This window comes from Aulonocara stuartgranti (assembly GCF_965226115.1).
Source record: "Aulonocara stuartgranti genome assembly, chromosome: 1".
Taxonomy (NCBI): Eukaryota; Metazoa; Chordata; class Actinopteri; order Cichliformes; family Cichlidae; genus Aulonocara; species Aulonocara stuartgranti.
In genome coordinates, this window is record NC_138939.1 from 28107162 (window position 1) to 28134831 (window position 27670).

Consider the following 27670-nt stretch of genomic DNA (forward strand, 5'->3'; position numbering starts at 1 on the left):
GGAAAGAAAAAAATGACTCCAGAAGGTGGCGGTAGTGTGATAGTAAGGATGCCAACGTCTAAGAATTAGCTGAAGAAGAAGAAGAAGAGAACGGGTTGGGGAAAAAAGGAGGAAGCGGAACAAGAAATCAGAATCAGCTGTCAAAAAGTGGCTAAAATGTAAGCAACGGATCATAAAGAGGTATTTTTTAAAACTAAATGTATATTGTCAAACTGTCAGACAGTAATATAGACCTCAGTGATATGGGGGGTGTTATGTACTCGACTGTCTCTGTTGTAGGGAAATAGTTCTCATAAGCTAACCTTAACGCTTAACTACGTGCGCTCCAAGCGCAGCTTGCTAACTGACGTAGCTAGCAGGCTAACGAGGAAGGTAACAACGCCAGGTGCACATTTAAGGGGCTAAATAGGTTTTTTTTTATCAGCCAAGTAGTAGGTTTAAGGTTTAAACCGAATGCTGTCAGTTTAGTTGACCTTTAGCTGCTTCGTAAAAGCATCCAGCCGAGTAGTGGTTAGCGGCTAACATTAGCGAGAAAACTATGTTGTTGTCGTCAGTGTTGACATGCCCTGGGTCTGTTGACTACAGCCAAGCGCCGTGTCATAGCCAATAAGTGATTTATCTGCGAAGTGTCATCGTTTCGGCTTAGCCTGTCCTAATTCTAGACATTTCTAAATACTACACAACCGCCGACGGCACGGGAAAACTTTTTGAGACGTTTTTGCTAACCGTGGCTTAAATGTTCTTTTGCAGATTGAACTGTTCTATGAAACTAGAACAGCAGTTCTAGTATAAACGGCGTGTGTTTGTGTTTTTCTCTTTCACAAACATTTATCTAGAGATGTTCGGAGCTTGTCTACACCACTGACCCTTTTGCCTGCCAGTGACCTCTGACTCAACACATTCGCCAAGATGCCTGCAGTTTCCACCGGGGTCAAAGAGCTGTATTTGTCCACCTCTCTGGGGGACCTCAATAAAAAAGCTGAAATTAAGCCAGACAAGACAAGCACTAGAAAGTAATGTTACTATATTTTTTTTGGGCAGAAATTATTACCTAATAAAAAGACATTTGTCACTGATCTCAATTTTCTGGCTTCTGTGACTGAAGCACATTGCAGTCATGTGGAGATGAAAATCTTTAACTTACATATACTTTTTTCGTGTTTGTAGTTATGTCCAGAGTGCCTGCAAAATATTCAAGGCGGCAGAGGAGTGCCGTCTGGACAGAGATGAGGAGAAAGCTTATGTACTGTACATGAAGTATTTGACAGTATATGACATCATCAAGAAGAGACCAGAGTTCAAGCAGCAACCGGTATACCTAATATTTATAAGTTTGTTCATTCTTTTTGTATTGCTAACCTAATGTTTTTTTCACATGAAGGCAGATTATTTACTTGAAGTGTTCTCTGATGTGCACAGGAGTATTACGTGACTATGCTTGGGACAAACAGCTTTAAGAAAGCCATTGAAGAAGCTGAAAAGCTGTCTGAAAGTCTTAAACTCAGGTTAGAGGTTTCAGCTGTCATGATTATGCTCACTTTCTTAATTCAGACACTGTAAAATAGGATATTGATTCTGTTTCACTTAACTGATCTTTATTTCCTACCTATTTTGAACAGGTACGAAGAGGTAGAGGTGAGAAAAAAACTAGAGGAAAAGGAGAGACAAGAGGAGAAGAAGAGGAGGGAGGAAATGACAGAAAAAGATGGCGATCGGGGCTCTCCAAAAACGTCATTCACAAACAGGAAGGACAGCAAAAAGGTGAAGGTTTGAAATGAGTATACACACTGCTGCCAGTGTGTATACTCTTTGCAAAGTATATTGCTGGTTTTGGAATTATTTTTGAGGGCCCCATTTACGTAAGATATATAGGCTTTGCAATGGATTATTCTTCCATCCAGATGACATAGATGTGTCACCTTCTGGACATTCTGCACACATCACAAAAGGAATACTCAGATAATAGAGTTTGTCAAACTGGTCTGCCTGCATTCAAGACCTGTCCCCCATTGAAAACACTTGGACAACAAAACAGGCCAAAGAAGACTCTGAACTGTATGAAGCTGAACTCAGATAGTGACTGGAAAGCACTTTCCCACAGTAGCTGATCTCCTCAGTTCTTATTAGTTTTTTAAACATGAAATGTGATGCAAGAAAGTGGTGAATCTGCCACTATCCCAACTTTTTTTAGAAATATGTTGCAAATCAAAAAGAGTATTTTACTGTCTTATATGTAACTTTCCGATAGTTTACCAAATTTACGCTTACATAAAAACTGCATCGATCAATAACCCTCCCAAAAGGATCTAAACTAAAGCACAGTATAAGAGTTGAATTTTGCAGGTGGTTACAGGTATTGAGATATTTACTGCACACAGCATTTCTGTGCCTTTGAAAAATAAAGTGAGATATAAAGACTTCGAATGTTTTCTTTGCCCTACTGGGCATTACAGTGGATTTTAATAATAATAATAATGCAAACACCCGTAGCTTAATTAATATTTGAATGCCTGTATTGAAATCGTAATGATTCTTTTTTGTACCTTTAGTATAAGGGGAAAAATCCAGTTTATGTCAACATGCTAATGAGATGAGTCTTTGTGGATGTGTGTCGCAGGTGAAAGCTGAACAGAATGAACTGAAGAATGCAACCTCAAAAGGTAAAGTGGAAAACCTCAAAGCAGTCACTTTGTTTTTATCTTTGAATTTAGTTGATTTATTAGTGCTGAGTTATGAATTTTGTCTGACAGCTGCGCTGCCTGCTGGTGGGATCACGGCTGAGAAACTTTTCAACATGATGAAGGACCAGACTATCGCAATAATTGTTATGGATGCACGCAGCCATCGAGATTTTGAGGAGTCTCACATTCAGGTCCCGGCTCAAACCTGCATCAGCGTGCCTGAGGAGGCCATTAGCCCAGGGTGAGAAGCGAAGCTTCAAACTTGATTGAAGTTTGTTCTAACACACCATGTGTGATTCATTATCAAATAATAATATGAATGGACTGATCTTTCTACCTTCAGTTTGTTTTTGTGTCTGTGTTTTTTTTTGGGGGGGGGGGTTTGGTCAACCTGTGGATAATGAAATGTTTTGACTTTTCAGAATCACTGTGAATCAGATTGAGGCAAAGCTGCCAGAAGAGTCCAAAGAGCACTGGAAACGGCGGGGATTTGTAGATTATGTCATCCTCTTGGATTGGTTCAGTTCTGTCACTGACCTTAAACTGGGGACCACCTTGCAGAGCCTCAAAGATGCTCTTTTTAAGGTAACTGTGTCTGGCGGGTGGTTGACTTTATGCAGTAGCTTGTAAATATCAATACCTGTGTTTTCATGTAAAATTACAATGTTGTGTTTGATAACTGCACAGTGGGACAGCATCACCATCCTGCGTAGTGAGCCGCTGGTGCTGGAGGGTGGCTATGAGAACTGGCTGTTGTTTTACCCCATGTATACGACCAATGCTAAAATTAGACCACCTCGACAGACCATTACCAACACCCTTCCTCAGTGTGAGTATGAGTAGTACAGTTTATTTAAAAAATGGCCCTTTAATGCTATGTTTTCTCATTTTATGAGATAGAAAATAAAAACCACAATATACTTTATATAATTTTGTATTACTCACTTACTTCCTAATTGTGACTGGACTCTTGTCTTACATGTAGACATTTTCTTTGATGTTTTCAACAGTGAACTTTAGCTACCCATCCCTTGAGGAACCAAAACCTCCAACCCCACCTCCACCCGAGCCTGAAGTTTCACTTGAGCCTCAGGAACCATCAGCTCCTGTGCTGGTGAATGGGATCACACCAGCAGAACCTCCAACATCTAAAACTTCCATAGTCGCTGATAGGTTGCCCGACAGTGTTGATTTCTCTGTCACCGGCTCCACAAATTCAGGTCAGGACTTGGGTAAGAAGGCCCCTGCTGCAAGCACATCCAGCCAGTCACCTGCAACACCCAAAGCATTCCCTCAGGTATTGTTTGCCCTGATAACTGTTAAACCTTTAGAGAATGCAAAGCATTAAAGGACTCCAAATGTGTCTAAACATGACTCTTCTCCTGTCCCAGTTTGACCGTACCAAGAAACCTGAACCTAAGCCCAGCCAAAACGGGTCAGCAAAGGATTCTACCCAGAATGGCCCAGTTGTCCCAGACCGTTCAGTTAAACCACCCTTTGCTCCTAATGCTTCTCTTTCTAAAGAAGAACAAAGTCAGATACACTCCGAAGCAGTGGCATTGATGGAGAAAGCAAAGCAGGAGCAGGAGAAACGCATGCAGCAGCGTCGTTTAGAGGAGGAGAAACAGGAGTCGAAAGAAAGGCTAGAAAAGGAAGAAAGTGAGAAGAGAAAGAAGGAAGAGGAGGAGAGAAGACATCAGGAGAAGAAGAAACTGGAAAGGCAAAAAGCAGAAGATGAGGAAAATAAAATAAACAAAGCATGGGATGAAAAAGACAGGAGAGGAAAAGAGCAGAACTCTGACACACCCTCTAAGAGTATGTCTCTGGATTCCCCGGCTCCCAACCATATTGTTAGTGAGATTAAGGTGAGTCCTCTTCTCTGTCAGAGATAATTACTGTCACAAACAAATGAAAGTTTAAGGTCATCCCACAAGGTCCTAGTGTCTTAAATCATTGGTTAAAAGAAGATGTTAAAAATTCTTCGTCATAATTGCACATCCTAAACAATGTACTTTTTTTTTTTTAAACACACAATCCACTAAACTGTTTTAATGAGTTAAAGGATTAGAACCTAGTTTGGCTCCTAGAGCTAAAGTATAACAATTAGAGCCCAAATAACAATTATTTGTCAAGGTCAAGGTCAAGGTCAGATTTATTTATATAGCACATTTCCAACAGCCGATGCTGCACAAAGTGCTTAACAATAACAATAAAATTAAAAACTACAGTGTAATACAATAATAACAATAGAAACAATAAAATAGAAGAATTGAAACAATACTAACTAATTCAGATAAATCCAAAATGCTTGGGTCATAATGTGTTAAAAGCCAGAGCGTAAAAGTGTGTCTTTAGTAAAGATTTAAATTGCTCAAGAGTTTGAGCAGATCTAATATTAAAGGGGAGACTATTCCAAAGTCTGGGACCTGCCACAGAAAAGGATCTATCACCACGAGATTTGAGGTTAGTCCGTGGAATGGACAACAATAGTTTTGAACTAGATCTCGTGGGTTTTCCTGGAGCATAGGCAGAGAGGAGCTCTGACAAGTAGGGGGGGGCTCGGGCGTTGAGTGACTTAAAAACAAAAAGTAAGAGTTTAAATTGGATCCTGTAGGGGACAGGGAGCCAGTGTAAAGAGGCTAAAATTGGGGTTATATGCTCTCTCCGTTTGGTACCGGTTAGCAGGCGAGCAGCAGCATTTTGAACCATCTGAAGGCGATGGATTGTAAAGATAAAACTTCAAATAGTGTAATGCTCCTCATATAAAGGTGGCATGTGTAGGTTGAAACTTTAGATTCTAACCCCCCCATTTTTACTAACTAGTCCTGTTTAGGCTGATCGCTTCCTTCAGTTTAACCTGTCACTGTCAAAATGGAGGAACAGTTTGATAGAGAAGTGAAGCCACTGCTAAACAATTGTAGTTTGTCCTTTATTAAATTTGAAGTCCTGGACACTTGGGGTTAGTGTTGTCTGTCAAACTTAATGTGTTTGTTAGATTTCCGCAGGGCTGTGAGAGACTGTGACTCTCACAGCCCTGCTGTGACTGTGAAAGCCTTTACAATAATTTTTTGTATGATCTTATTAAATAAAGTGTGTTTGTGTGTGTGTCTTCACAGAGGGAGCCTCTGACCCGAGCAAGGAGTGAAGAGATGGGTAGGAGTGTACCGGGTCTTCCTGATGGTTGGATGAAGGTACCAGATAACCAAACCTGAAATAAGTGATTCATTTGAAATAACTGAGGGTGAAAGTTCAAAGGAAAAAAAGTTTAAAGGTTTATGGTTAAATTTTACCAAATGCTTTTCTTTTCTTCCGCTTAATTTTCTTGGCTAGTTCCTTGACACAGTGACGGGGACCTACCGATACTACCATTCGCCAACCAATCGTGTCCACCTGTACCCTCCTGAAGTCACTGTTCCCCAGACCCCACCATCGACACCACCAACAGTCAAACAGAAAACACCACGACCAGCTGAGCCAGACACAAACCGTGAACAAGAGCAGGAGCAGTCTAAACTGAAACGCTCCTACTCTTCCCCTGACATCAGTCAGGACCTGAGAGAGGAGGCACAGAAAAAGGCCACTGCCCCGACCGCTACTGCTGTCATACCCACAATCAACAGAGAAACCAAGTAAGACACGCTGTGCACCTATAAATATGTTTTAAGTGAACAGATAATAGCTGCATATTATAAAGGACAATAGAAGCCTGCAAAATACTTCTTCTGGTATGAAGATGATGTGTTGGAGTGTCATAAAGGTGATTCAGATTGTGTTTGTGTGGATAGAAGAGTAGCTTTTGATAGTATTTCCTCAGGCTGTTTAGTTAAATGAGCAGAAAATGTGTGATAAGGTAGTAATTTCAGTGACTGTTCATGTTTAGTTTGAACCTGTTTTACAATTAAATATTGTGCTTTTTGTGCTGTTAAAGCAACAATGGTATGTATGACCTGTATTCTTTGTATATATTACACTGTGGTACTTCCTTTGATGATTCATCTGTAGTAACTAGTCTGGCTCTCTTATTTTACTCTTTTCTCTTTCAGACCTGCACCTGCCAAAGTCTATTCTAAAGTGGAGATTGCGCGTCCTTCAGCAGCCAAAATTCGCAACCTCAATCCCACATTTGGGGGTTTGGGCGCATCACTGACTGGCCTTCGTAACATGGGCAACACATGTTATATGAACTCAATCTTACAGTCTCTTTGCAACACTCCTGCCTTGGCTGAATACTTCAACAACAATTGCTACCTAGAGGATATAAACAGGTTAGATCCGAGATAAGTGGAATTGCTGGTCATAATGAGGTCTGTATGCGGGGGAATGTATAACACCGGAGCCTCTGTTCTCTTTCAGGCACAATATTCTTGGCCACAAAGGGGAGGTGGCCGAGGAGTTTGGTGTAATCATGAAGGCCTTGTGGGCTGGTCTGTACAAGTGCATCAGTCCACGTGACTTCAAGATCACCATAGGCAAGATCAATGAGCAGTTTGCTGGTTATGACCAGCAAGACTCCCAGGAGCTGCTGCTGTTCCTCATGGATGGGCTTCATGAGGACCTCAACAAGGTAGTGTGAAAACTTAATAAGGGGTATTCCACAGCCACCAGTGAGGCATAAACAAAGTCTTACAATGGTTACATGAAAAGACAACCATTAACATCTAAATATTCTCACTCTTATTTAAATATTGACTAAATTAACAGTGCATCCTTTATTCTGTTGAACCACAGCTTTCTCAGGTTTCCTTTTAGTATCCCTGTATGTTGTTGCACACTTGCCTGTTAACAATGAAGTCCTAGTCTTTTTTATCATTTTCCTTCTTTCTGTTTTTTTCACTGGGTTTCATTTTGATGGCAAATTAGAGAGTAAGTAAATAGCTGTGTGTCTTTGGTCCTCCTGCAGCAGTGTGCGTGTGACGTGTCTGCATCTGTCTGGTCTGATGCTCTGTCAGAACCTCTGTGCATGTTGACCCAAGACATGCTCATTGCCTGTATCAACAGATGTCTTTCCTTTCGTTTATTTTGTTTTTACTGGCTTCATGTGCATTTAGATCAGGGGGGGGATGACGACAAAGCAATTGTGTGATTGTATGTTTTTTTTACAACTCAGCTGTAAGAGGCTGATATTGTGGTCACCTACATTTGTGAAGCAATAGATCGAGAACGAGGTGATGTAAGACCTTAAAAATGATGCTGTATGTGTATGTACTAATAATCTTGGATACATTTGAATCTCAATGACCTTGACCTCAAGGTTAGAGTACTTCTGATAACTGTATTTCTGAAAATCTTGTGACTGCAATGACTTTTTGAAATTGATACCCTAGGTGTGTCTACTAGGAGGCTGAGGAGTCACCAGTATTTTATATTTTTAAACTTACTATAACCACAAAGGTAGTAGGGTTTTTTTTTCTGAGTTATTTTTCCTATTGAAGGTCTTTTATTTATACTGTTAGAGTATCAGCTGAGTGATACAGTGACAATTGTCTCCACCTGGGGTTAAGTTGCAGAAGTACATCAACCCATTTTCTTTTTGAGCATAGGATGCCGATTCGATTGTAGCAGCTGGTGATGTGCATTTGTCATCACGCACGCCATCTCATCATGTCCCTTTTGTGTGATCTTCTGACCTGTGTGCCATCATGCTGGCCCAGTCCCAGTCCACTCTGTCTCTCTGGGATAATTGATTTTTTTTTTTTTTTTTTTGTAAATCATACTAATTAATAAGGTATTAATTAGCAAGTGTTAACCTGCCATATCTTCCTGCCTGTCATACTGAGAGTGAACTGGCTGAACTGCATGCTAATAAGCTGAACAATACTCGAGAGATGAATACAGAGATTATGGCTTGAAAATTCTTCATGTAGTTTTTAGTGAGTTTTCACTTCTCCCTGCAACGTGATATCGATAGGTGGTATAGTGAACATCTGCCATTATTCATTGATTTTTAATTGAATCACAAAGGCAGGTGTCTCTAGCCGTTAATTTAGGCTTGTGTCATTTTAAATTATTTTCTTTCACTTCTGGTCAGGCGGACAACAGGAAGCGGTACAAGGAAGAAGAAAATGACCATCTGGATGATCAAACGGGTGCTGACCTGGCCTGGAGCAAACACAAGCTTCTGAACGAGTCCATCATCGTAGCACTGTTCCAGGGGCAGTTCAAGTCCACTGTGCAATGTCTGACTTGCCATCGCAAGTCACGGACATTTGAGACCTTCATGTACCTGTCGCTGCCTCTGGCCTCCACCAGCAAGTGCTCCCTACAGGTCAGGGCATATCAAAGCATGTTTTTGCTCTCGTGTCAAGCACACATATTGTTATCTAACATATTCACATCGTGACAGCATTTGTTTCTCTGAATTCATTCGGACAAACTAGCCAATTAAATGTATTGTGGTTGTGTAGATCATATTACTCTTGATTAAATGCATAACTATGGTTAATAATTAGTGATTTTTCTACTTCCGGGTAGGACTGTCTGAGGCTATTCTCCAAGGAAGAGAAGCTGACTGACAACAACAAGGTGTTCTGCAGACACTGCAAAGCCCACAGAGACTCCACCAAGAAACTGGAGATCTGGAAGGTCCCACCCATCCTCCTGGTGCACTTGAAACGGTCTGTAATCAAAGCAGTAAAACAGTTTTTATCTGTCTATTTTCACTCCTCACTTTATAAGCTTTACAGGAGTGCTATTTTTGACATTAACATTATTTCCTGTTGTGGGGGTTCTTCCTGCAGGTTCTCCTATGAGGGTAGATGGAAGCAGAAACTGCAGACATCTGTAGACTTCCCTTTAGATAGTCTGGACCTGGCCCAGTACGTCATTGGACCCAAACAGAGCCTGAAGAGATACAACCTTTACGGAGTGTCTGTAAGTGAAACTGAAATGACTGCTGCTGTTTTTACTGCTCTGGTGTAAAAGATTGATGAAGTATTGTTGTCACCCCGCCAGGCAGGCGGGCTTCATGGACACCTAAATTTGTGAATGCAATAACTCGAGAATGTAGCTGTGAGTAGTGAGCAGTAGCTTCAAATTGATAACATGGGAACATGTACAAAAAAATCTCTTCTAATCTCAGTGACCTCAAACTAAATGTCAGAGGTCACATATTCTGAACATCTTTGCACCTGCAATAACTTGAGAAGTAAGTCACCTAGGGTTTTCAAACTGATACCATTGTGGTGTCTACTAAAAATCTTTGATCACTTTCAATCTCAGTAACCTTGACCTCAAGGTCAAATCACTGGCCTTTGCCAATATTTTTAAATTTATGCACTAAACAAAATTTTAACATAAACATTTTATTCTGAAATAACAGTCTGCTCAGGAACCCTCTGAGCCGATCTATATAAATATGATTTCCTGAACTGTATTAAGTTGAGGCATAATGCCAACGGGTCCTGTGACCTGGGCAGTAAATTCAGCAGGTACCACCATGATACCATTTCTCTATTTTGGTGAGAAAGAAGTGTTTGTATGTAGTTTGGTCTCGGTATAGCTGCTTCTACTGACAGACACAGGATTCGTTAAAGGTCTGGCTGAATGACCAAATTATTTATATATACCAATTCTGATATCTTCATAGTCAAAATCTCAAGTTGTATATGGTATCATCTGTGGTAAGATCAGCAGATGAGCAATGATTACAAACTGCTACATGCAAAGTTTAAGGTCTGCTTACTGAACAAAACTGGTGAATTTTTACAATTATTTTGACATGGTGCAATATTTTTGGTCCCACTCAGGCTTCAGTAAACGTTAAATCGATAGATCTAGCATGGGCCATTTAGTTTTGTATGATCAATCTGTGAAAACCTGGGCTTTCTAAGAACACTTTTTTTTTTTTTTTTTTTTTAAATGAGTTGTTTGGTTTCCCAAATATAACAAATGTAGGGAGCAAGGTGGATGTACAGTTTATCAAAGTAACATCAACAATTGTCTAAATGATAAAACAATGAGTTGGATCTGCTTGGGGACTACAGCCAGTCTTTTGGCAAATAGGCAACACAAGAGCTGTACTGGCTCAGTAGCTTTGGTACATAAATGTGTTTGGTCCCTAAACAGCAAGACAGGATAGTAAAATATTTATACAGGCAAGATTGGAAAGAAAAAACCTGGTTTAAAACATTGAAAACAGCAGCCTGTAATGCTTAAGTAACAGTTGATTGTCGTCTGCTTTTCCACTACCAGAACCACTATGGGGGTTTAGATGGTGGCCATTACACAGCCTACTGTAAGAATGCCGCCAAACAGCGCTGGTACAAGTTCGACGACCATGAGGTGTCTGACATTTCCACCTCCTCCGTCAAGTCCTCTGCAGCCTATATCCTGTTTTACTCCACCCTGTGATGGTGCTGTGGGACATAAAGGAGGCACACTAATACACCAGAGCAGCAATGCTTTTTTCTTTTTAGAATCACAGCTCTGAGGACCTGGTGCACAAAGCTGCAGTTAACTTGTCGGGGAGTTACTCGAGCGAGTGGCCATGAGATCTCGTCTGTCCCAGAAAGGAGAACGGTGCAGGCACACTGTGCAACGCTTCAGCTACTAGAGGAGCCATAGCTGTTTAAAATATGCCATCTGTTCACGTTACTGATCATCTAGAGACTAAATGGATCCTCCTTTAAATCTGACTTCTCTACCATAGTTGTGCTGTAGGGCTGACCGCTGGTCCAGACGCTCTTCACTCGCATTTCTTTCACACTCGGTGTGGACAGCGCTATCGCAGAACTGATTTTCAGCTTTCTTGTACTGTGCATACACAGGATTAACAGTTAGGTGGCATGTACATACCTACCTACGCTGATGTTGCACATTACAAATGTAAATACTTTAGGGCAAAATATTTATCTGTTAAGTGACCAAATTATTATTATTTTTTTCGTGAAAGTAGCAGCCATTATATTATCTCCATATTCATAAAGGCAAACCATATGTTTTAGGGGTTTACCTGTAGAGCCTTCTCTTGTTTATTAACGAGGGGTGTTGAAGAGACTGTGACTGATTTTTAGCATTCTTCCTGAGGTAAAGGACGGAGTTTTGCTTGTTCATATTAGCCACATTCTTGCACTTATCCACTTATGCAATCACATTAAGTTGTTTATGTAGAACATATTTGTTTAACAGCCGATTTCAGCGCTCTACTCAGAATGCTTTAAACTGATGCTGATATCTTCTCTGTCTTGCTCGGTTCAGCTAATGAAAGGAAACCCTACAGTCTTCTGTAAAGGTTATTGTCAGTTAAACATACTTACTCTTTACATGATTATACTCAAACACTATTTAGAGGCAAATGTATCAGGATAGATTGACATCCTGTTTGGTTCATACTAGTGATTTTTGGTCTTTATTTGTTTGAGGCTTGGTTAGATTTCTTTTTTTTTTTTTTCAGGAATTACTTTAATGTTTAGTATTGAGCTGGAGAATGTGAAGACGTGAGAAATTGACCTTAGCCACTTACACGAGTGTGATAGGGTCAACGCACTCTGCCTGACTGACCAGCCGACTGACAAGGGCAAGCACAAAGTAAGCTGATTATTTTTTTTAGAATGGACCAGAGCTCTTAAGGGGTAGGATTAGACTCTGAACTTCCTGACTGTTTTTATTGCCTCGCATGAGATCATGTGCTATTTTCTTTTCACTTGTACTCCCCCCCCCCCCCCCCCCCCCTCAATGTTCTGAAAGTGTTTCAGATATAACGATTATATTAATCTCAAACAACTCATATGTCTATTTATTAAAACTGCTTCAAATTAGTTTCTGTGTGTGTTTGTGAACAAATGTTCCAAGATATCTTCAGCATGTATTAAGTACTGTCATAAAGCCCTTATCAACCTGATGTCCCTGTCTTCCTGTGGTTTGGAGATAGTGTGATAGTTAAACATTATACATTAACACTGAACTCACAATTTATTTCTAATTGTTATGGAGATGCTAACAGTACAAAGAGCAGCAGAGATGTTGAACCAAATGCAGATGATAAGAAACATTTTCAAGAGGGAAACTGATTTTGGTCTTCTATTTGCAAAGCTCACAGTCCTTGGATCTTTGGCTTCTGGAAAGGCTTGCGGCTGTAGAGCAGCATGTAGGCGTTGGGAGATTGCACCAGGGTGTCCTGTACCTCTCTGACAAGCGAGTCGTCAAACAAGTGCCAGGTCTGGGCTGAGGCGTTGTGGCACAGAGCCGTATAGTGACCCATGTTCAGATGACCTGTGTGGTTCTGTTAAAAAATATGAAATGAATACATTAAAAAAAACAGATGTGGTGAAAACTCCATGGTTTTCCACACAGTTTGTCATTTCATGTAAATATTACAGTTTTAATTACATAACAGGTGCCAAGTCCTAAACATTAAACCCTTTGTGTTGCCTGGGTGATCTTAAAATGATGCAAAGCACATTGTGGCAATGCCAAAAGTTTTTCTGTAATGTTACAGATTTGTGTTTTATTATTTAAGCCCAAAAAAGTTGGGTTTGTTTCATTAACTGCAGCAGCATTTCTTTATCACGTATTAAAACTGGGACAGTTTATTGAAGCTGCACTTCATTTTCCTCATACTGAGTTATCTCACATTAAATTATTAAACTACTTTACACTGTTAGAAGGGGGATTGGTTCACTGCTCCAGCCCACATAAGATCAAATTGGCCCAGGATGAAAAATGAGTTTTGCGCCCCTGCCTAAGAAAAAGTCTGGCACCAGGGGTGTTCCTAGGAATTTTAAAATGGTCTCTTTAATATTGCAGCTGTTGATTATTTTAATTATATAATAATGTAATTTATCAGGAAATTAATAACCAAAGATTTAAAAAGCTGCAAAATAAATAGTATAAATACAGTAATTGCATCCAAAATATAGTGGAGTAACAGAAGAAAGCAACAACACGTCCAAATAAGTCTCAGTAAATCACTGGAGTAAATGTACTCCGTTACATTCCTACTGGTAGTATTCATGCTCTTATATAACAGTGTTGGGGACTGTAAGATTAACAGTACTCTAGTCCAACCTGCCAAAGATGACTGTCCTCAAGGGCCGAGGGCAGTCATCTTTCAGAAGGGGCTGTTGCCACCCCATGCCCCCCTTCTGGACATACCCCTGACTGCCAAAGTGGCGTCATGCATTTCATTTACAGCCCTGAGCCTTCGCGGTCTCGGCAGTCATGCATCCCCAAGTCTTTGAATCTACGAGTGTGGATGTTTGCAGTGCGCTCAAATATCTTTCGGCAAAACACAAACATGACCTCACAAATTCATATTACGATCTTCTTCATGTTCACTCACCACAACAGCATAAAGATGGTATGAAGAATCTGAGACATTATGCACTGAGCTCGACAGAAATGGGGTCAAGTCGAGCTTCATGGGGAACGCGACATTAGTCCTCAGTTTCACCTGCTTCTTCCCCTTACAGCCAAACCTGCGGCGGAGGAAATAAGTTTAGTTTGAAACACTGACTCTTAAAAAACAGTGGGGGTTATTGATTTATCTTAGCCTTCCTGTATCTCCGGGGTATTTGGAAGCAGAAACACTTCATAATAGAATGCATAACGAGTATTAAGTATTCATGATGCCTGCTGAATTAATGCATGCATGAATACATGTTATTTGTAGCAAAGGTCGGTTACTCAATACTGATAAATGGCGCTATTCGTGTTTTTGTACTTACAAGCAAAAAGACCATTATTGGAAATCAGTTAATTAATTTTTTGAGTCTTTATTGTCTAATAATTTAACAAACTCAGTCCTTGAATTATTCAAATGCATATTGTTGCTTCTCTGTTACTGTCATGACCTTTGTTGCTGTAATTCAAATAGACCAAAAACAGACTGAAATTGGTCACTAAAAAAATGAATGTCTCCAGAGCAGTGGCGGATCTAGAAAATTGTACATGGGGAAGAACCGATTTATTTAAGCATCTGTTTTTTTCCCCCTCAAGCCTATAAAGCCTTCTTGGTTTTGCTCAATTTTGGTCATGATGATATTAATTGTATCATGTGACGTGAATGTGAAAGTTTTGTGCACTGCCGTTTTCACGATCAACACTGAATCTAGGCAACATCGACTAAGTCCTTTAATTGCTTTCAAACAGCACCCTGCTGAAGTTCATCTCCTTCTAAAGATCAAAGATCTCAGAGCAGCTACACTCCTGAGTGGACCTTAAAGTGAGATTATGCTCTGCTAAATGTTACACATCCATTCATAAAATTTAAAGATTTTATCGACTGAACATATACTCTGTAAATAAAGTATCTTAAGAGATGACGATCCATTCCTTCTCACCGTTTTAGGTGTAACATGAGGATCTCTGGAGGTTTTTCCAAACTAGTGATGACCGCCGTTTCTCTCCTCATCCTGCACACTGAACACAGCAGCTGCTCTCCCCCAGTTAGGACAGTCTGCTCGAAGAACAGCGACAGACAGTCCTGCACAACATGAAACGAGAATAAAAGACAAGCACAGAACTGCAGGGATGAGACCGTCAGTATATCAAATGCAAACAGTCTGAATGGTGTTTAAAAAAACCTGCCTGAATGGAGCACTTAAGGATGCCGGCAGGAATCGGAAGTGACAGCACAGTAAACGTTTGTGTGCTGTACGCCTGCTCATCGCAGTGCATGCAGAGGGTTATGTAGCTCAGCTGGCCCTCAAACAGCTGTGACACAATGGTGCTTTCAGTGGTGCAGTACCTATTGTGTTCTTGCCTTTGCTGTCGTATTGAACAGTGCATCTGGTCCTTTGCAACCTTGTAAACAATCACATATGCACAAAAACACACTCAGTTATGGTTTCCGTAGGTTTATATTACAGAGAGGAACAGGCTATGTGATGGTGCAGATGCGCAGGTGTCTCTGCACCTTTTTCAGGTCGTCGTGTAGCGTGTTAAGGAGAAAGAGGAGCAGTTCCTGGGCGTCCTGCTGGGAGTAGTTGTTGAACTGGGGAAAGATGGAGCACAGCACCGACCTGGCCTCTACGGGGGCACAGCTGGAGTTCGTCCCCAGCCACATCTCCTCTAGCAGGCGGACAAACACCTCAGCGACAAGGCACTTGGACCTGCATGAAAAGAGGTTAAACTACTGGAAAAAAACATGACTGCCAACCCTCAGGTGAGTCCGAGAATAAAACGAAGATGCTCAGTCTTAGTCTGTGAAGGTTCTCAGTCATCCAGGTCATGGTAGTCAAAGGAGCTTGCAAAGAAAAGCGTCTGGACTTCTTTAAGTTGCTTGAAGACGTTTCACCTCTCATCCAAGAACTTCTTCAGTTCTAAGGTCAAATGGTGGAGAGTCCCAGATTTAAACCCAGTGGGAGTTTCCCCCCAAAGAGGGACAAAAGGACCCCCTGATGATCCTCTACCTAATCACATGAGCCAAGGTGTGAAAACGGGTGTGGGTCACAATCAGCCAGGGTTTCGGGTGAGCTCATTGTGAAATCTGGCCCCACCCTATCATGCGATTTCCTGAGGTCAGATGGCCCAGGATGTGAGTGGGCGTTAAGGCGTCTGGGAAGGGATCTCAAAACTGGATTATAGATGGCAGACAGTTGGTGTCGTAAACCACCGCCTCTGTTCAAAGACGGTCGCTCACAGTGGACATAAATGGCTTCTTTCACTCCTCTTTCAAACCATCTGTCCTCTCTGTCCAAAATGTGAACATTGGCATCCTCAAAAGAGTGACCTTTGTCCTTTAGATGCAGATGGACAGCTGAGTCTTGTCCTGTGGAGGTGGCTCTTCTGTGTTGTGCCATGCGCTTGTGAAGTGGCTGTTTGGTCTCTCCAATGTAGAGGTCTGAGCATTCCTCGCTGCACTGTACAGCATACACCACATTGTTAAGTTTGTGTTTTGGAGTTTTGTCTTTCGGGTGAACCAGTTTTTGTCTGAGTGTGTTGCTGGGTCTGAAGTACACTGGGATGTCGTGCTTGGAGAAAACTCCTGAGTTTTTCTGATACACCGGCTACATAGGGGATGACAATGTTGTTGCGTCTGTCTTTCTTATCCTCCCTCGCTGGTGTCTGATCTTCTTTTCTGTGTCTCTTTGCTGACTTTATAAACGCCCAAATAGGATAACCACATGTTTTGAGTGCTTCCTTTACATGTATGTCCCTTATGTAGCCGGTGTATCAGAAAAACTCAGGAGTTTTCTCCAAGCACGACATCCCAGTGTACTTCAGACCCAGCAACACACTCAGACAAAAACTGGTTCATCCGAAAGACAAAACGCCAAAACACAAACTTAACAATGTGGTGTATGCTGTACAGTGTAGCGAGGAATGCCCAGACCTCTACATTGGAGAGACCAAACAGCCACTTCACAAGCGCATGGCACAACACAGAAGAGCCACCTCCACAGGACAAGACTCAGCTGTCCATCTGCATCTAAAGGACAAAGGTCACTCTTTTGAGGATGCCAATGTTCACATTTTGGACAGAGAGGACAGATGGTTTGAAAGAGGAGTGAAAGAAGCCATTTATGTCCACTGTGAGCGACCATCTTTGAACAGAGGCGGTGGTTTACGACACCGTCTGCCATCTATAATCCAGTTTTGAGTTCCCTTCCCAGATGCCTTAACGCCCACTCACATCCTGGGCCATCTGACCTCAGGAAATCGCATGATAGGGTGGGGCCAGATTTCACAATGAGCTCACCCGAAACCCTGGCTGATTGTGACCCACACCCGTTTTCACACCTTGGCTCATGTGATTAGGTAGAGGATCATCAGGGGATCCTTTGTCCCTCTTTCGGGGGAAACTCCCACTGGGTTTAAATCTGAGACTCTCCACCATTTGACCTTAGAACTGAAGAAGCTTCTTGGATGAGAGGTGAAACGTCTTCAAGCAACTTAAAGAAGTCCAGACGCTTTTCTTTCCAAGATCCTTAGACATGCTCAGTCTTACTTTTCCAGTTCTCTGCGTGTTTCCTGATCCAGGAGGTGCTCTACGAGGGGCACGGTGGAGCACAGGCACTGTAACACTGCATTTAAGTAGCAAGAGTTGCCAGAATTGTCTAACCCACACACTCCTGGTCTGTTCCAGTTGTTCTGCAGCCTCACTGCAGAGCTGCACCTGTGTTTTCCTTTCACCGTCACCTGACCACAGATGTTGGTGTTTGTCCTGCAGGAAAATTTAGTCAAGCAAAAATATCAAATATATCAATGACAGGATTTATTTGTTCAAATCTTCACATTAAAAGGTCACAATATTAAAAACCCTGGTTATCACATTAGAATGTGGTGTGTCAAGTGGTGGGATAGATAACACAGGAAATTAAAAATCAGCTACAAGTAGCAATAAGGCTCTATGGCAGGTTATGTGGGGTGATGAGCAAGGAAGGAAGACAAAGTCAGAATCGGGTTATGGGTGCTCAAGGCTCAGTGATAAGTGTGGGGATCAAAGATCTAAAACACACACTTATAAATTAAATACTAAGCTAAATATAAAGTTTTCAGAATTTCGTTTTTTTCTGTTTGGCTTATTTCATTCATCAAACATTGCAGCAGCCATAAGACGTTGCAGAAGATCTGTGACAAAAAGCGGGACTAACCTTTGCTTACAAATATTTGAGACATTTTTCTCTTGGTATGAGCTGCTGTTCAGTCGTGGCAGAACGGGCACGGCGGTGCTGCTGTTCATGGCCAGCTGAGAGGCCAGAGTCCTGGTGAACTGTGTCAGGTTGACCTTCTTTCCTGAGCTCTGGCTCTGCAGAGTGTGGAGCACAAATGTGTTGATGCAGATCACATGCAGCGTCACCCAAAGGCCTGGGAGGAATACATCCACCCCTGTTCCTTTTGGATCAGACAGGGGAACGAGGGCAGGTCCTGTCCAACCCTGCAGGTGGGCAATGAGTTCAGACATCATGGAGCCCTCAGGTGGTGAAGATGGTGGCCTCTTAACAGCGGGAACAAAATGAATGGTGAACCCTAATCTAGACAAGATGTGTGTGAGCCTTTCCTCCATCCAGGCAGAGCTATCCAGCTGAACCACACACCTGTGGTTGCAGAAAGGTCTCAGCAGGTGTCTGACCACCTGCTCGACAACAGATTTCTTACTCTGCCTCTGGAGCTGCTCTGGACAGTACAGATACATGTTACAGATGAACCCCGAGCTTGGGTCACAGAGGAGAGCGAGATAAACAGAGTAGTGCTCCTGCTGAGAGGACAGTCTGTATTTCTTTACAGCCAGGTTTGGCCCCGGCGTATGGAGGGCCTGGTAGCGCTGGGTTATGTGGCCACAGAAAGCAGAGAGGACTTCCAGCTTTTCTCCATCCTCCAGTCTGGTCAGAGACAGCAGGTCGGCCTGGATGCTGTTTCTCTTTAGCACGCCCTGCCATCCGTCTAGTTTCACATTTAGATCATGCCCAAAGTTGCAGTTCCCCCCCAAAGACAGGCCGCTCTGCAGGACCACAGAAAACCACGTCACTGCATCAGCATACCCCTCCTCAGACACATCTGTGCTCTGCTCCCTGCTCTGGCAGTGTGACTGCCGATTTGGCCCTGCCTTCACACCGGCAGCTCTCCTGATCAGCTCCCGGATCGCTTCTCTGTCCAGCACCTCCAGCAGAAGCTCCCTGGCTGTGTAGTAAACCTGGCAATTGGGGCTGGGCCGAGTCTTTGTCAGAGGCTTCACCTTTTTGGACTTTTGGAAGATATTCGGTAAGCAAAGGGTGTCCCTCTGGGTAGCTTCACGCGGTATGTCCACCAGGTGGCAGTCCTCGGACATCCAGGCGCACTCCTTCACTGACAGAGCTTTGACCTTCATCGTTCAACCTGTGCGCGCTAAGAAAAAGCCATCTCAAAATATGTATTTGTTTGGGAGCAAAAGGAGGAGATAGCCTCAGACGGCGGTATTTTTAATATCCTGTGTGCTATCCGGAAAACTGTGTGTGCTGTTCATGTTCATCTGATCCTCAGGTGAATCCAGCGCTCAGGAGAATCCGCTTTTAGGTAAATCACCTGGGATCCGCAGTAGCCAGACAACTGTGTCCTGGCAACGTAAACACAGCGCTCGTGACGCGCTTCTGGCTTGTGGTGCGCGTGACTCCAGGATTTAACTTGTCATTTAGCAAAACACTAAGAAGAACTAACTCACGGAGAATGTGTTTACTGTGTATCTGTCGGGTATCGTTTGAGCTACATGCAGTTCTTCAGAGTCTCCACTAGATGGTGCTCTGTGGTGAACCAGTGCGGCTTATGGGAACCTACCAGGGACGTTAAACTGTGTGTTTTCAAAACAAAACAGGAACTTTTCTGTAATTGTTATTGTTTATCTATTACTTAATTACTTTGGTGTAGTTTGAATGGCAGTGATTGAGGTCTTTATCAGTAGGAAATGTTGTAAAACCTTTGAAACTACAGTTCAAAGTCCAAATTCAATGCCCTCTGTTACATTTTCCAAAGCTGCCCTGTGGGCCAGATTGGGGTCTTTGATGGGCCGATTCTGGACCACGGGTATTGTGTTTGACACCCCTGCTCTAATCTGTTTTTAATAATTAATTTTTTTAAAACACCTGACCAGGTGTGGCAGTTTCTCTTCCGCTGAAGTGTCCTCACTGGTATTGCGTACTGGTGATGGCATCCAACACGTCCCTAACTCCACCCTATATCATAACCTCCTGAAACAACCCCTATACTGCCGGTAAAACGTCTATAATGGGGCAGGGGTCTGGAAGAGACCCCAGAAGGTGCAAGAAAAGAGCCGGAGTCCCTCCTTCAGGTAAAAATGTTGAGGATCTGTTTTGAACAAAGCCATGTAGCATATTAAAAGTAAAGACTGTCAACCTGTATGCACAAAGGCAAAGGGATCAGCATCCAGGATTGTACCCAGATCTCTGCAGTAAAGGTGCAGTTGAATCCATTTTAAGTATTGAGTTGGCCCATTCATTTTGTGTGCTGGTAATTGTTGCTTTGTTTTGCGGTTGGAGTTGCAAAGGTATGATCTTAGGTCTGGATTACTGTTGCAAAACAGTGAAAGGGCCAGTGATGGAAGCAGATACCGGTAAAGCTTTGTGGTTTTGATGGATCATATGGGTGGGGTGTTCAACCAAAATGCTTTTTTTTAAACCTGAGACAAACTATGAGTGTAAATATGTGTTAATTTACCTGTGATTAAAACTCAATTACTGGGCTCTTAAAAGAACAAATGGTAGCCGAGCTCTGTTTGGTTGCCTTTTTTATTAGTTATTTTGTGGCTCCAAGCAATAGGAAAAAAATACATATTTAAAGTGAATGGCTGTGAAAGCTAGTCGTATGATTTCAGTTTTTTTCTTATCCACACAGCAGCCTGGAGAAACAGACCTGAAAGCTGCAAATAGCTTGATCTGTTTCCCAACAAGCAGAACAGCTCAAGTTCATGTGCCTTGCTCAAGGGTCACAACTTGCATCAATAACAGCAGGAATTGGGAAAGTTGGGTAAAGGTGACACCACTTTGGATTAGAAGGAATTGAGAAAAAGTGTGGGGGTTAGCACTGCTGCTTCAGAGCAAGAAGGTCTTGGGTTCAAATCCACCATGTAGTTAGGGCCTTCCTGTGTGGAGTTTTCATGTTTTCCCTGTGCCTGTTTGGGTTCTCTCCGGGTGCTTCGGTTTCCTCACACAGTCCAAAGACATGCAGTTAGTGGGTTAACTGGTGATTCTAAATTGCCCATAGGTGTGAACGTGAGTGTGAATGGTCATCTCTCTGTGTTAGCCCTGTGAGAGACCGGTGACCTGTCCAGTGCGTATCCACCTCTTGTCCTAAGACAGACAGGATCGATTCCATGCTCTGTGACCCTAAATTAGATGGATGGCATTTCTTACGGGCAAAGAAATCAAATATAGCTCCCTCAACTGTGACATTTGTTGAGGGAGCACACACACACACACACACACACACACACACAAAAGGGTGTGACCTTGACCCAGTTTTCACCCAAATTAAGTCAGCTTGAGGTGTTACTGGTGTCTACCATTCCACAAAATTTTAAAATGACATCTTGAAGTCTGTGGCTGCTAGACTCCTAACAAACAGATAAAGAAACCACAACTGATCGTATACTCCCTCCCTTGTGGGAGAGAAAAATGTTACTCCAAATAGTTTTTTGTTCTCCACATAGTAAGCAGCCATAAAGTCTACAGTTACCAATTCTGGGTAAGTCATTGAAAAAGCTTAAAGGTTTTTCAGGATTGAGTTTTGGTAAAACATTAAATGGACTGCTCATATTATCCAAAAAGCAAACCATCAAGCGGGAGACCTTGTGTATCTGTCTCCAGGATGGCAGACATGCAGGCAGGCGCATTTCTGTTGAATATGTCCCCGATCAAACAAAGATTTAATATTTAACATATAAGTCCCTCAAGAGCAACTAGAAAAAGATTAACTGCATCACAAGTGGCAGTGATTGCCCTGGTGAATTATCTAAAACATAACAAGTTCCACATGAGTGGTGAATTAAAGGAAAAACAAAACAAAGAACAATGTGAAGTTTCTTGGGAAGTGCTCCAATGTGCCACTAGGACAACTTTACTGCACCTTGGCACGATGCTGTGACTGAGTTTCTAGTAATGTATTTGATGAATGGAACACCTTTTTACAAATGATGTTCCCTTATTATTTATTTTGACGATTCTGCACTACAGATGGGGGCATTTCCATCCTAGAAGAAACAGCTCCCATTAGGATAGAAGGGTTTTATCACAGGATGAAGATGATTTGCTCTTTTTTTTTTTGCCACCAGATCCCTTTTCCATAGTGATTTAATGGTTCAGGTTTTTCCTTTAATTTGTCACCCATCTGTGCATTTGTGTAAACTGTCTCTACTGCTGCTTTTCTTATCAGTAGGTGGTGCGAGGTTGGATCCAGAGGTGCAGACGTGAACCGGTGTGAACCTGTGAGTTCCAGTGTCATGGATTTGAGTTCACCATCCTCAGTGACACTGGTGCTGTTGTTTCACAGAGCTGCTCGCAACAGCACCAGATCAGTTCAAGAAATTAAGTCTGCTCACTTCCAGCCAAATTACTCAGCCAACATTTTGTGTTTTGACAAAACACGTATTTGCCTTCGTTAGAGCTGATCCAACATTCGCCATATGTGAACAGATAACCTGCTCGAAACCCTAATCACAGATAATATCACAAGCGATCTGGCTGTGAAATGCAGATAAATTTGGCAGAGAGGACGAAAACGAAGAGGGTGTCGCATCTCTATCTAAATTGCAAACACGAGCCTCACGAATGCCCGCGTTCATTTCACGGCAATCCTGCTTTCTGATTAAAGCTCGCCTGATTTTTTTACCTGTAGCCTCTGTAAAATTATAATGACGTCATTCTTTCTGAGAAAGTGGCACATTTCTTTTTTTTTTTGTAGGAAAACTGCATAATTCTAACTCATGAGATGAATTTTAAAGGTGTTTTTCCACAGCGGATCTAAAGTATATGCCGAGTGTCGTGATAATACCCTGCCTTCTGTCACCGGGGGTGGAAGAATCGCACAATTACCTCGAGGGCTCGGGAAGCTCTCTTGCATAAATCACATCCACTTTACGCTTAAAATATGTTAATCCATTAATATCAAAGGGCATCGTCTCTCCTTCAGCACACTCTTTGAGCTTTGTCTAATTTCTAATTCATTTAGACCCAAAGAAACATAATCAAATAACCACTGTTTACAAAATGTGTTTCAGTCTGAAGTGTCCACTTCAAGTCTCCCACACACCGAGTAGAAAATACTCCCCCAAAAGGTGATGATTTTATTTCATGTAGGAGTTTGAAGATAGGCAATAGTTTGCATCGTAATACCACTCAAATCCTTAAATTATCTTCTGAAGACATTATTCCTGCCCCCATTCTGCTTCTCCTTTGTTCTGTTTGTGATTGAAGACAGGTCAGAAAATCAGCTACCCTGCACATCGTGTTTCTGGAAACTCTTCTGTTGTCTGCAAAATACATGAACACAGATTTTAAACCAAGTAAATATGATCCAGAGTTGTCTCTTCATTTGAAAATGACAGGCTAGTTCTCTTTCACACATGCCCATGTCCAACATCACTTATACTGTAGATTCATTTTGAGATCTTTTAATTTCTAGTTACATGAGTTAAATATTTGTAGGAATCAAATCCCTGCTTGCACCTGACTCATTTTAGATTAGACTAGAAAAAGAGAAAATGTATTCTTTGTTTTTGAGTTTGAGTTTGTACAATCTTGAAAGTCAATAATTGGTAGGGCTCCATCTTTTTTGGATTTTAACTGCCTTTTGTTCTACTTTCTCTCAACACGATCACACACTGCTTCAGTAATGTCGAGGTCCAGGCTCTGGGGAGGCCAGTCCACAACTGATAGTGTTTACTGTGTGATTTTTCTACTGCATGGTGGATCTGGGATCATCTGACAGCACTTTTCTGTGATCATAATTCCATCAGTTTTCTGTCATACCTCTCTCCTGACCTCCAGACATCCCCCAATAAGACCTGTTGCCACCACATTTTCAGTCAGTTCATGTGTAATTTGCCATAACTCCAACTTTTCTTCCTGTTTCCCTTCTTTAGGAATGACATGATGATTTCTGGCGAGGCTTCAGTGAACAGTAGACGGATCAGCTGAAGAGCCAGATGCATCTCTCACATCCTGGTGAGATATCTGGTGTTTCCCACATTTTCTCTATTTAATAAGGACATGATTTTCAGTTCTTCTGCTGCAGATAGTTCTCAGTACTTCCTCAGATTTTTTTAGGATGCCATGCTAACACTTGCCAAGTTTTCGGCAAATTTCATGTCTGCCAGACTGTGTTATCTTTGACATTCCTCATGGACTAAAATAGAAGAATGAGAGCAAAATATCTGTTTTTTGAGGGGGTTTTGGCAACAAGCTGTTGGTAACAAACTGTCTAAAGATAATCTAAAAGATTACATGTATTTATCTGTGGCTACTCTCGCCCGTGTTTTTCTTAATTGCTGTTGTGTCATTTTAACATGTGTTTGTCTCACTTTTTCAGTTTTTTGTAAACAGCTCTCTTTGGAAAAAAAGACATCTTGATTTCATTGAGAATACCTGTTTAAATTAAAGATTTATTAATAATTATAATAATAATTACAGAAATAGTTAGGCACAGTCCTTTGACGTTGTTATGAAAGAAGATGTGTTTATGCCTCAGTCAATAAGAAGGCAGTAAAACTGATGATGATGATCCTCGGTCTAATTTAAGAAAACTGGCGTGAGAACGACTCAGGTCACGATCGGATGGAAATATTTACCAGAAGCAAAATTACGTAAACACTGGAGGTGAAACATAATTTGTGATGCTTCCTCATTTTTTTCTTTTCTGTCTTTCTTTTTTCTGGATGAATCAGCAGAGAACATTGCATCGCTACGTTTTTCTGTAAAGTGCAGGTGTACCCTGGTAGGTTTTATAACATGCACACACACACAGACACACACACACGGACGCGTAAGCGTGTATGCATGTTTAAGTAGTACTCTTTTGTGCCTTCTGTGGTGGAAAATGCATTATGCTGAGCTTCAGTCAGATAATACAGTGTAATGTGCGTGGCAGTCTGCTGCCGAGATACGCATCAGCTGTGTACCTCTGTTGTAAACTGAGCTCTCTGTGTGTCTGTAATGACACCGCAGTGGAAAAAAGTCCACTTCCTGGACAAGGTCAACATTGTTTTGGAAAAAATAAGGACTCATTATTATGGCAGGAATGTGTGCAGGTTTTTGGGGTTTTTTTCTTTAGCCCTGCTTGGAAAACTGGCCACTGTGTGGAAAATGAGGACTGATAAGACTCTCTCTCCCCCTCTTTCTCTGACTCACTCTTTCACTTTCATTTTTTTTCTCAGTCATGCTCAGCCACATAAATACAGATCTGCCATTACTGGTCAAAGGCTTGGGATCACTTCAAAAGATCCTTTTTTGATAGAAAAGCACATTTATTATTGTCTAATGGAACAATATATTGATTAGAAATTGTTTAAATAACAATGAATTCCTAATGGAGTCACAATATTAAAACCATTGACAGATGACTTGAATAACAGTCATTATCCTCTTACAGTGCAATGTTCTTCTGGGGAACTTTGGGCCCTGTCTCTTTGACTGAGTGTGCAGTGTTTTGGTAATCATGCTCCCTGATGGCAGCAGCCTTGCCCAGCTGGACAGCGTTGACCCAGCTTCCAAACATCTCAGATGTCAATGCAAAGCATCAGTGGGATGCTTTGGAACAAACCCAATCCATGGAGTCCCCAGACCACAACGCCCCAAAGCTGGACACCACAGAACAACCCAACGGGTCATGTGTACATGGGTGAGAGCACGAGGGAGGCCTGCACAATATTTATGTTTTCAACAGAACGGCAGTCAGAGAGTCAGCAGAGACAGAGCTGCAAAAACCAGTGCCATGTCTGAGGCTGACAAATAAAAGGAAAAGTTCTTAGCACTCTAAGGCCACGTTCACACTGCAGGCGAAAGCGCATCAAATCTGACTTTTTTGACCCTATGCGACTCATATCCGATCATGGTATGACAGTGTGAACAGCAAAAAATCCAATATTTTCAAATCCGACCTGGGTCACTTTCGTATGTGGTACTGAATCTGATACATATCTGATGTTTTAGAAAGCGACTGCTGTGTGAATGGTCATGTCGCATTAAATCCGTCTTTTACGTCACTGACACAAGACAGACGCCAATTATCAGCGCCCGAGAAGACATCGTGAACGCTTCCTGGCCATCCAGTCTAGATGTTAGTGAAACTGTTGGAAAGACAGCGTTGTGGAAACGTGAACATTTTATTTGTACTGTATAATCTGCAGATTCTGACAGAAATCTGCAACTATCCTTTGAAGCACCGCTCCTCTAAAACAGCAATAAGGATCATTATTAGGCCAAATGTAAATAACAACATAACTTTATAACTTAAAGCAAAATTGGAAAACGTAAAGTCTGAAACAAGTGTTTCATATTAAGGCCATCAGTCAAACAATAGTGTTTGGTCTGGGTCTAAACAGAGCGCGTTGTGTGTGACGTCTTCTTTTGCGCATGCAGGCCGCTTTGAGGGTTCACACTAGAGCGCGTTTGCTGTCACATTTTATTTGTAGTGTGAACAAGCAAACAAAAAAATCGGATTTGATCAAAAAATCGGAATTGAGCATTAAGACCTGCAGTGTGAACAGGAGGAGGTAGTTTTGCGGCTATTCGGAGACTGTAATCATAAACCATTCAGCCCAATGGTTTAATGATCAACTAGCCATCTAACATTATGTACTTGCATAACACAATGTGCCATTGAAACACAGGAGTGCAATATTCCATTAAATATCATAAACAGTTTATAATTAGTGATTGTGTAATTAATCAGAATTGTTTATTCTTTACACAATTCTAAGAAAGAAAAAACATACCAAGAGCGCTGTGCTAACACTGCTCCATAACAGTGGTCTAAATTTCATAGGTACCTTAAAGTAGCACCAGCCAGAAGAGGGTGTGCATATAACACAAACGTTGCATCTATGACTCAGCGTACCTCATCTAAAGCATCGCCGTAATAATTGATTATGAACGAACAGTCGACACAGTGAGAATCTGTAGACTTTCTGAGACCTGAACCTTTAGTCCTGCACACAGCAGGTGATTCCTTCTCAGGGACTCTTTTTGTTTTCCTTGCAGACACGCTGAGAGGGAAGTGAGGAAACTCTCCCCAGAATGCATGTCAGAGATATTATAACAAAGAGAGGGAGGGAGAGAGCATGATGGCACCTAAAGAATCCAACACTGGGATTTATGGGAGAACTGTGCAACAGCAAAGATGGTCTCCAAAAAGAACACGGATATATTTAAAACCTTATTTGTGGGCCAAAGTCTGCAAACCTGTTTAAGCTGTTTCTACTCAGAATACATGCTTGAAATTAAAGTTCATTTAGATCAAGCTTCAGCATAATTGCCCAAGTAAGTGTTGGGAAGCATTTCAGTAGTGGCAGACTAGTTTCAAGAAGCACTTTGGTCCTAATAAATCACTTTATTACTACAATCTAA

At 41.8% G+C, this 27670-nt stretch overlaps 2 protein-coding genes and 1 long non-coding RNA gene across 5 annotated transcripts; 2 read left to right on the plus strand and 1 right to left on the minus strand.

Annotated features, from left to right (window-relative positions):
• On the plus strand, positions 1 to 12519 carry usp8 (ubiquitin specific peptidase 8). Of its 2 annotated transcripts, none has more exons than XM_082520237.1 (19): positions 1 to 180; positions 837 to 1013; positions 1168 to 1312; positions 1420 to 1505; positions 1620 to 1761; positions 2618 to 2660; positions 2751 to 2922; positions 3104 to 3266; positions 3369 to 3510; positions 3692 to 3978; positions 4073 to 4546; positions 5798 to 5872; positions 6012 to 6310; positions 6725 to 6946; positions 7035 to 7245; positions 8710 to 8946; positions 9153 to 9295; positions 9419 to 9551; positions 10872 to 12519. In XM_082520237.1, the coding sequence occupies exons 2-19, from the start codon at positions 910 to 912 to the stop codon at positions 11028 to 11030; spliced, it is 3237 nt and encodes a 1078-aa protein (XP_082376363.1). In that variant the 5' UTR covers positions 1 to 180; positions 837 to 909; the 3' UTR covers positions 11031 to 12519. The 2 variants fall into 2 exon arrangements, with proteins under 2 accessions (XP_082376363.1, XP_082376364.1); XM_082520238.1 differs by having other exon boundaries at positions 1 to 158.
• LOC309698109 (uncharacterized protein) lies at positions 12334 to 20131 on the minus strand. Of its 2 annotated transcripts, none has more exons than XM_082520409.1 (7): positions 18215 to 20131; positions 17683 to 17784; positions 15535 to 15730; positions 15207 to 15422; positions 14960 to 15102; positions 13960 to 14095; positions 12334 to 12900 (listed from the first exon to the last, which is right to left on the minus strand). In XM_082520409.1, exons 1-7 carry the CDS (start codon positions 19426 to 19428, stop codon positions 12712 to 12714), a joined length of 2196 nt encoding a protein of 731 aa, XP_082376535.1. In that variant the 5' UTR covers positions 19429 to 20131; the 3' UTR covers positions 12334 to 12711. The 2 variants fall into 2 exon arrangements, with proteins under 2 accessions (XP_082376535.1, XP_082376534.1); XM_082520408.1 differs by having other exon boundaries at positions 17569 to 17784.
• Positions 19539 to 27670, plus strand: LOC309698255. Its single transcript, XR_014274038.1, has 5 exons — positions 19539 to 19613; positions 24190 to 24271; positions 24991 to 25040; positions 25695 to 25943; positions 27305 to 27670. It is a non-coding gene; the product is annotated as an uncharacterized lncRNA (long non-coding RNA).

Excerpts from the sequence above, each read along its gene's own strand:
- LOC309698109 (XM_082520408.1), bottom strand. The coding sequence starts at position 19,428 with ATGAAGGTCAAAGCTCTGTCAGTGAAGGAGTGCGCCTGGATGTCCGAG. Across the intron at positions 17,785-18,214 it reads TCAAATATTTGTAAGCAAAG|GACAAACACCAACATCTGTG; the intron begins GTTAGTCCCGCT and ends ATTTTCCTGCAG. Across the intron at positions 15,423-15,534 it reads TACACGACGACCTGAAAAAG|GTTGCAAAGGACCAGATGCA; the intron begins GTGCAGAGACAC and ends ATTGTTTACAAG.
- usp8 (XM_082520237.1), top strand. The coding sequence starts at position 910 with ATGCCTGCAGTTTCCACCGGGGTCAAAGAGCTGTATTTGTCCACCTCT. Across the intron at positions 3,979-4,072 it reads CACCCAAAGCATTCCCTCAG|TTTGACCGTACCAAGAAACC; the intron begins GTATTGTTTGCC and ends CTCCTGTCCCAG. Across the intron at positions 8,947-9,152 it reads CCAGCAAGTGCTCCCTACAG|GACTGTCTGAGGCTATTCTC; the intron begins GTCAGGGCATAT and ends ACTTCCGGGTAG.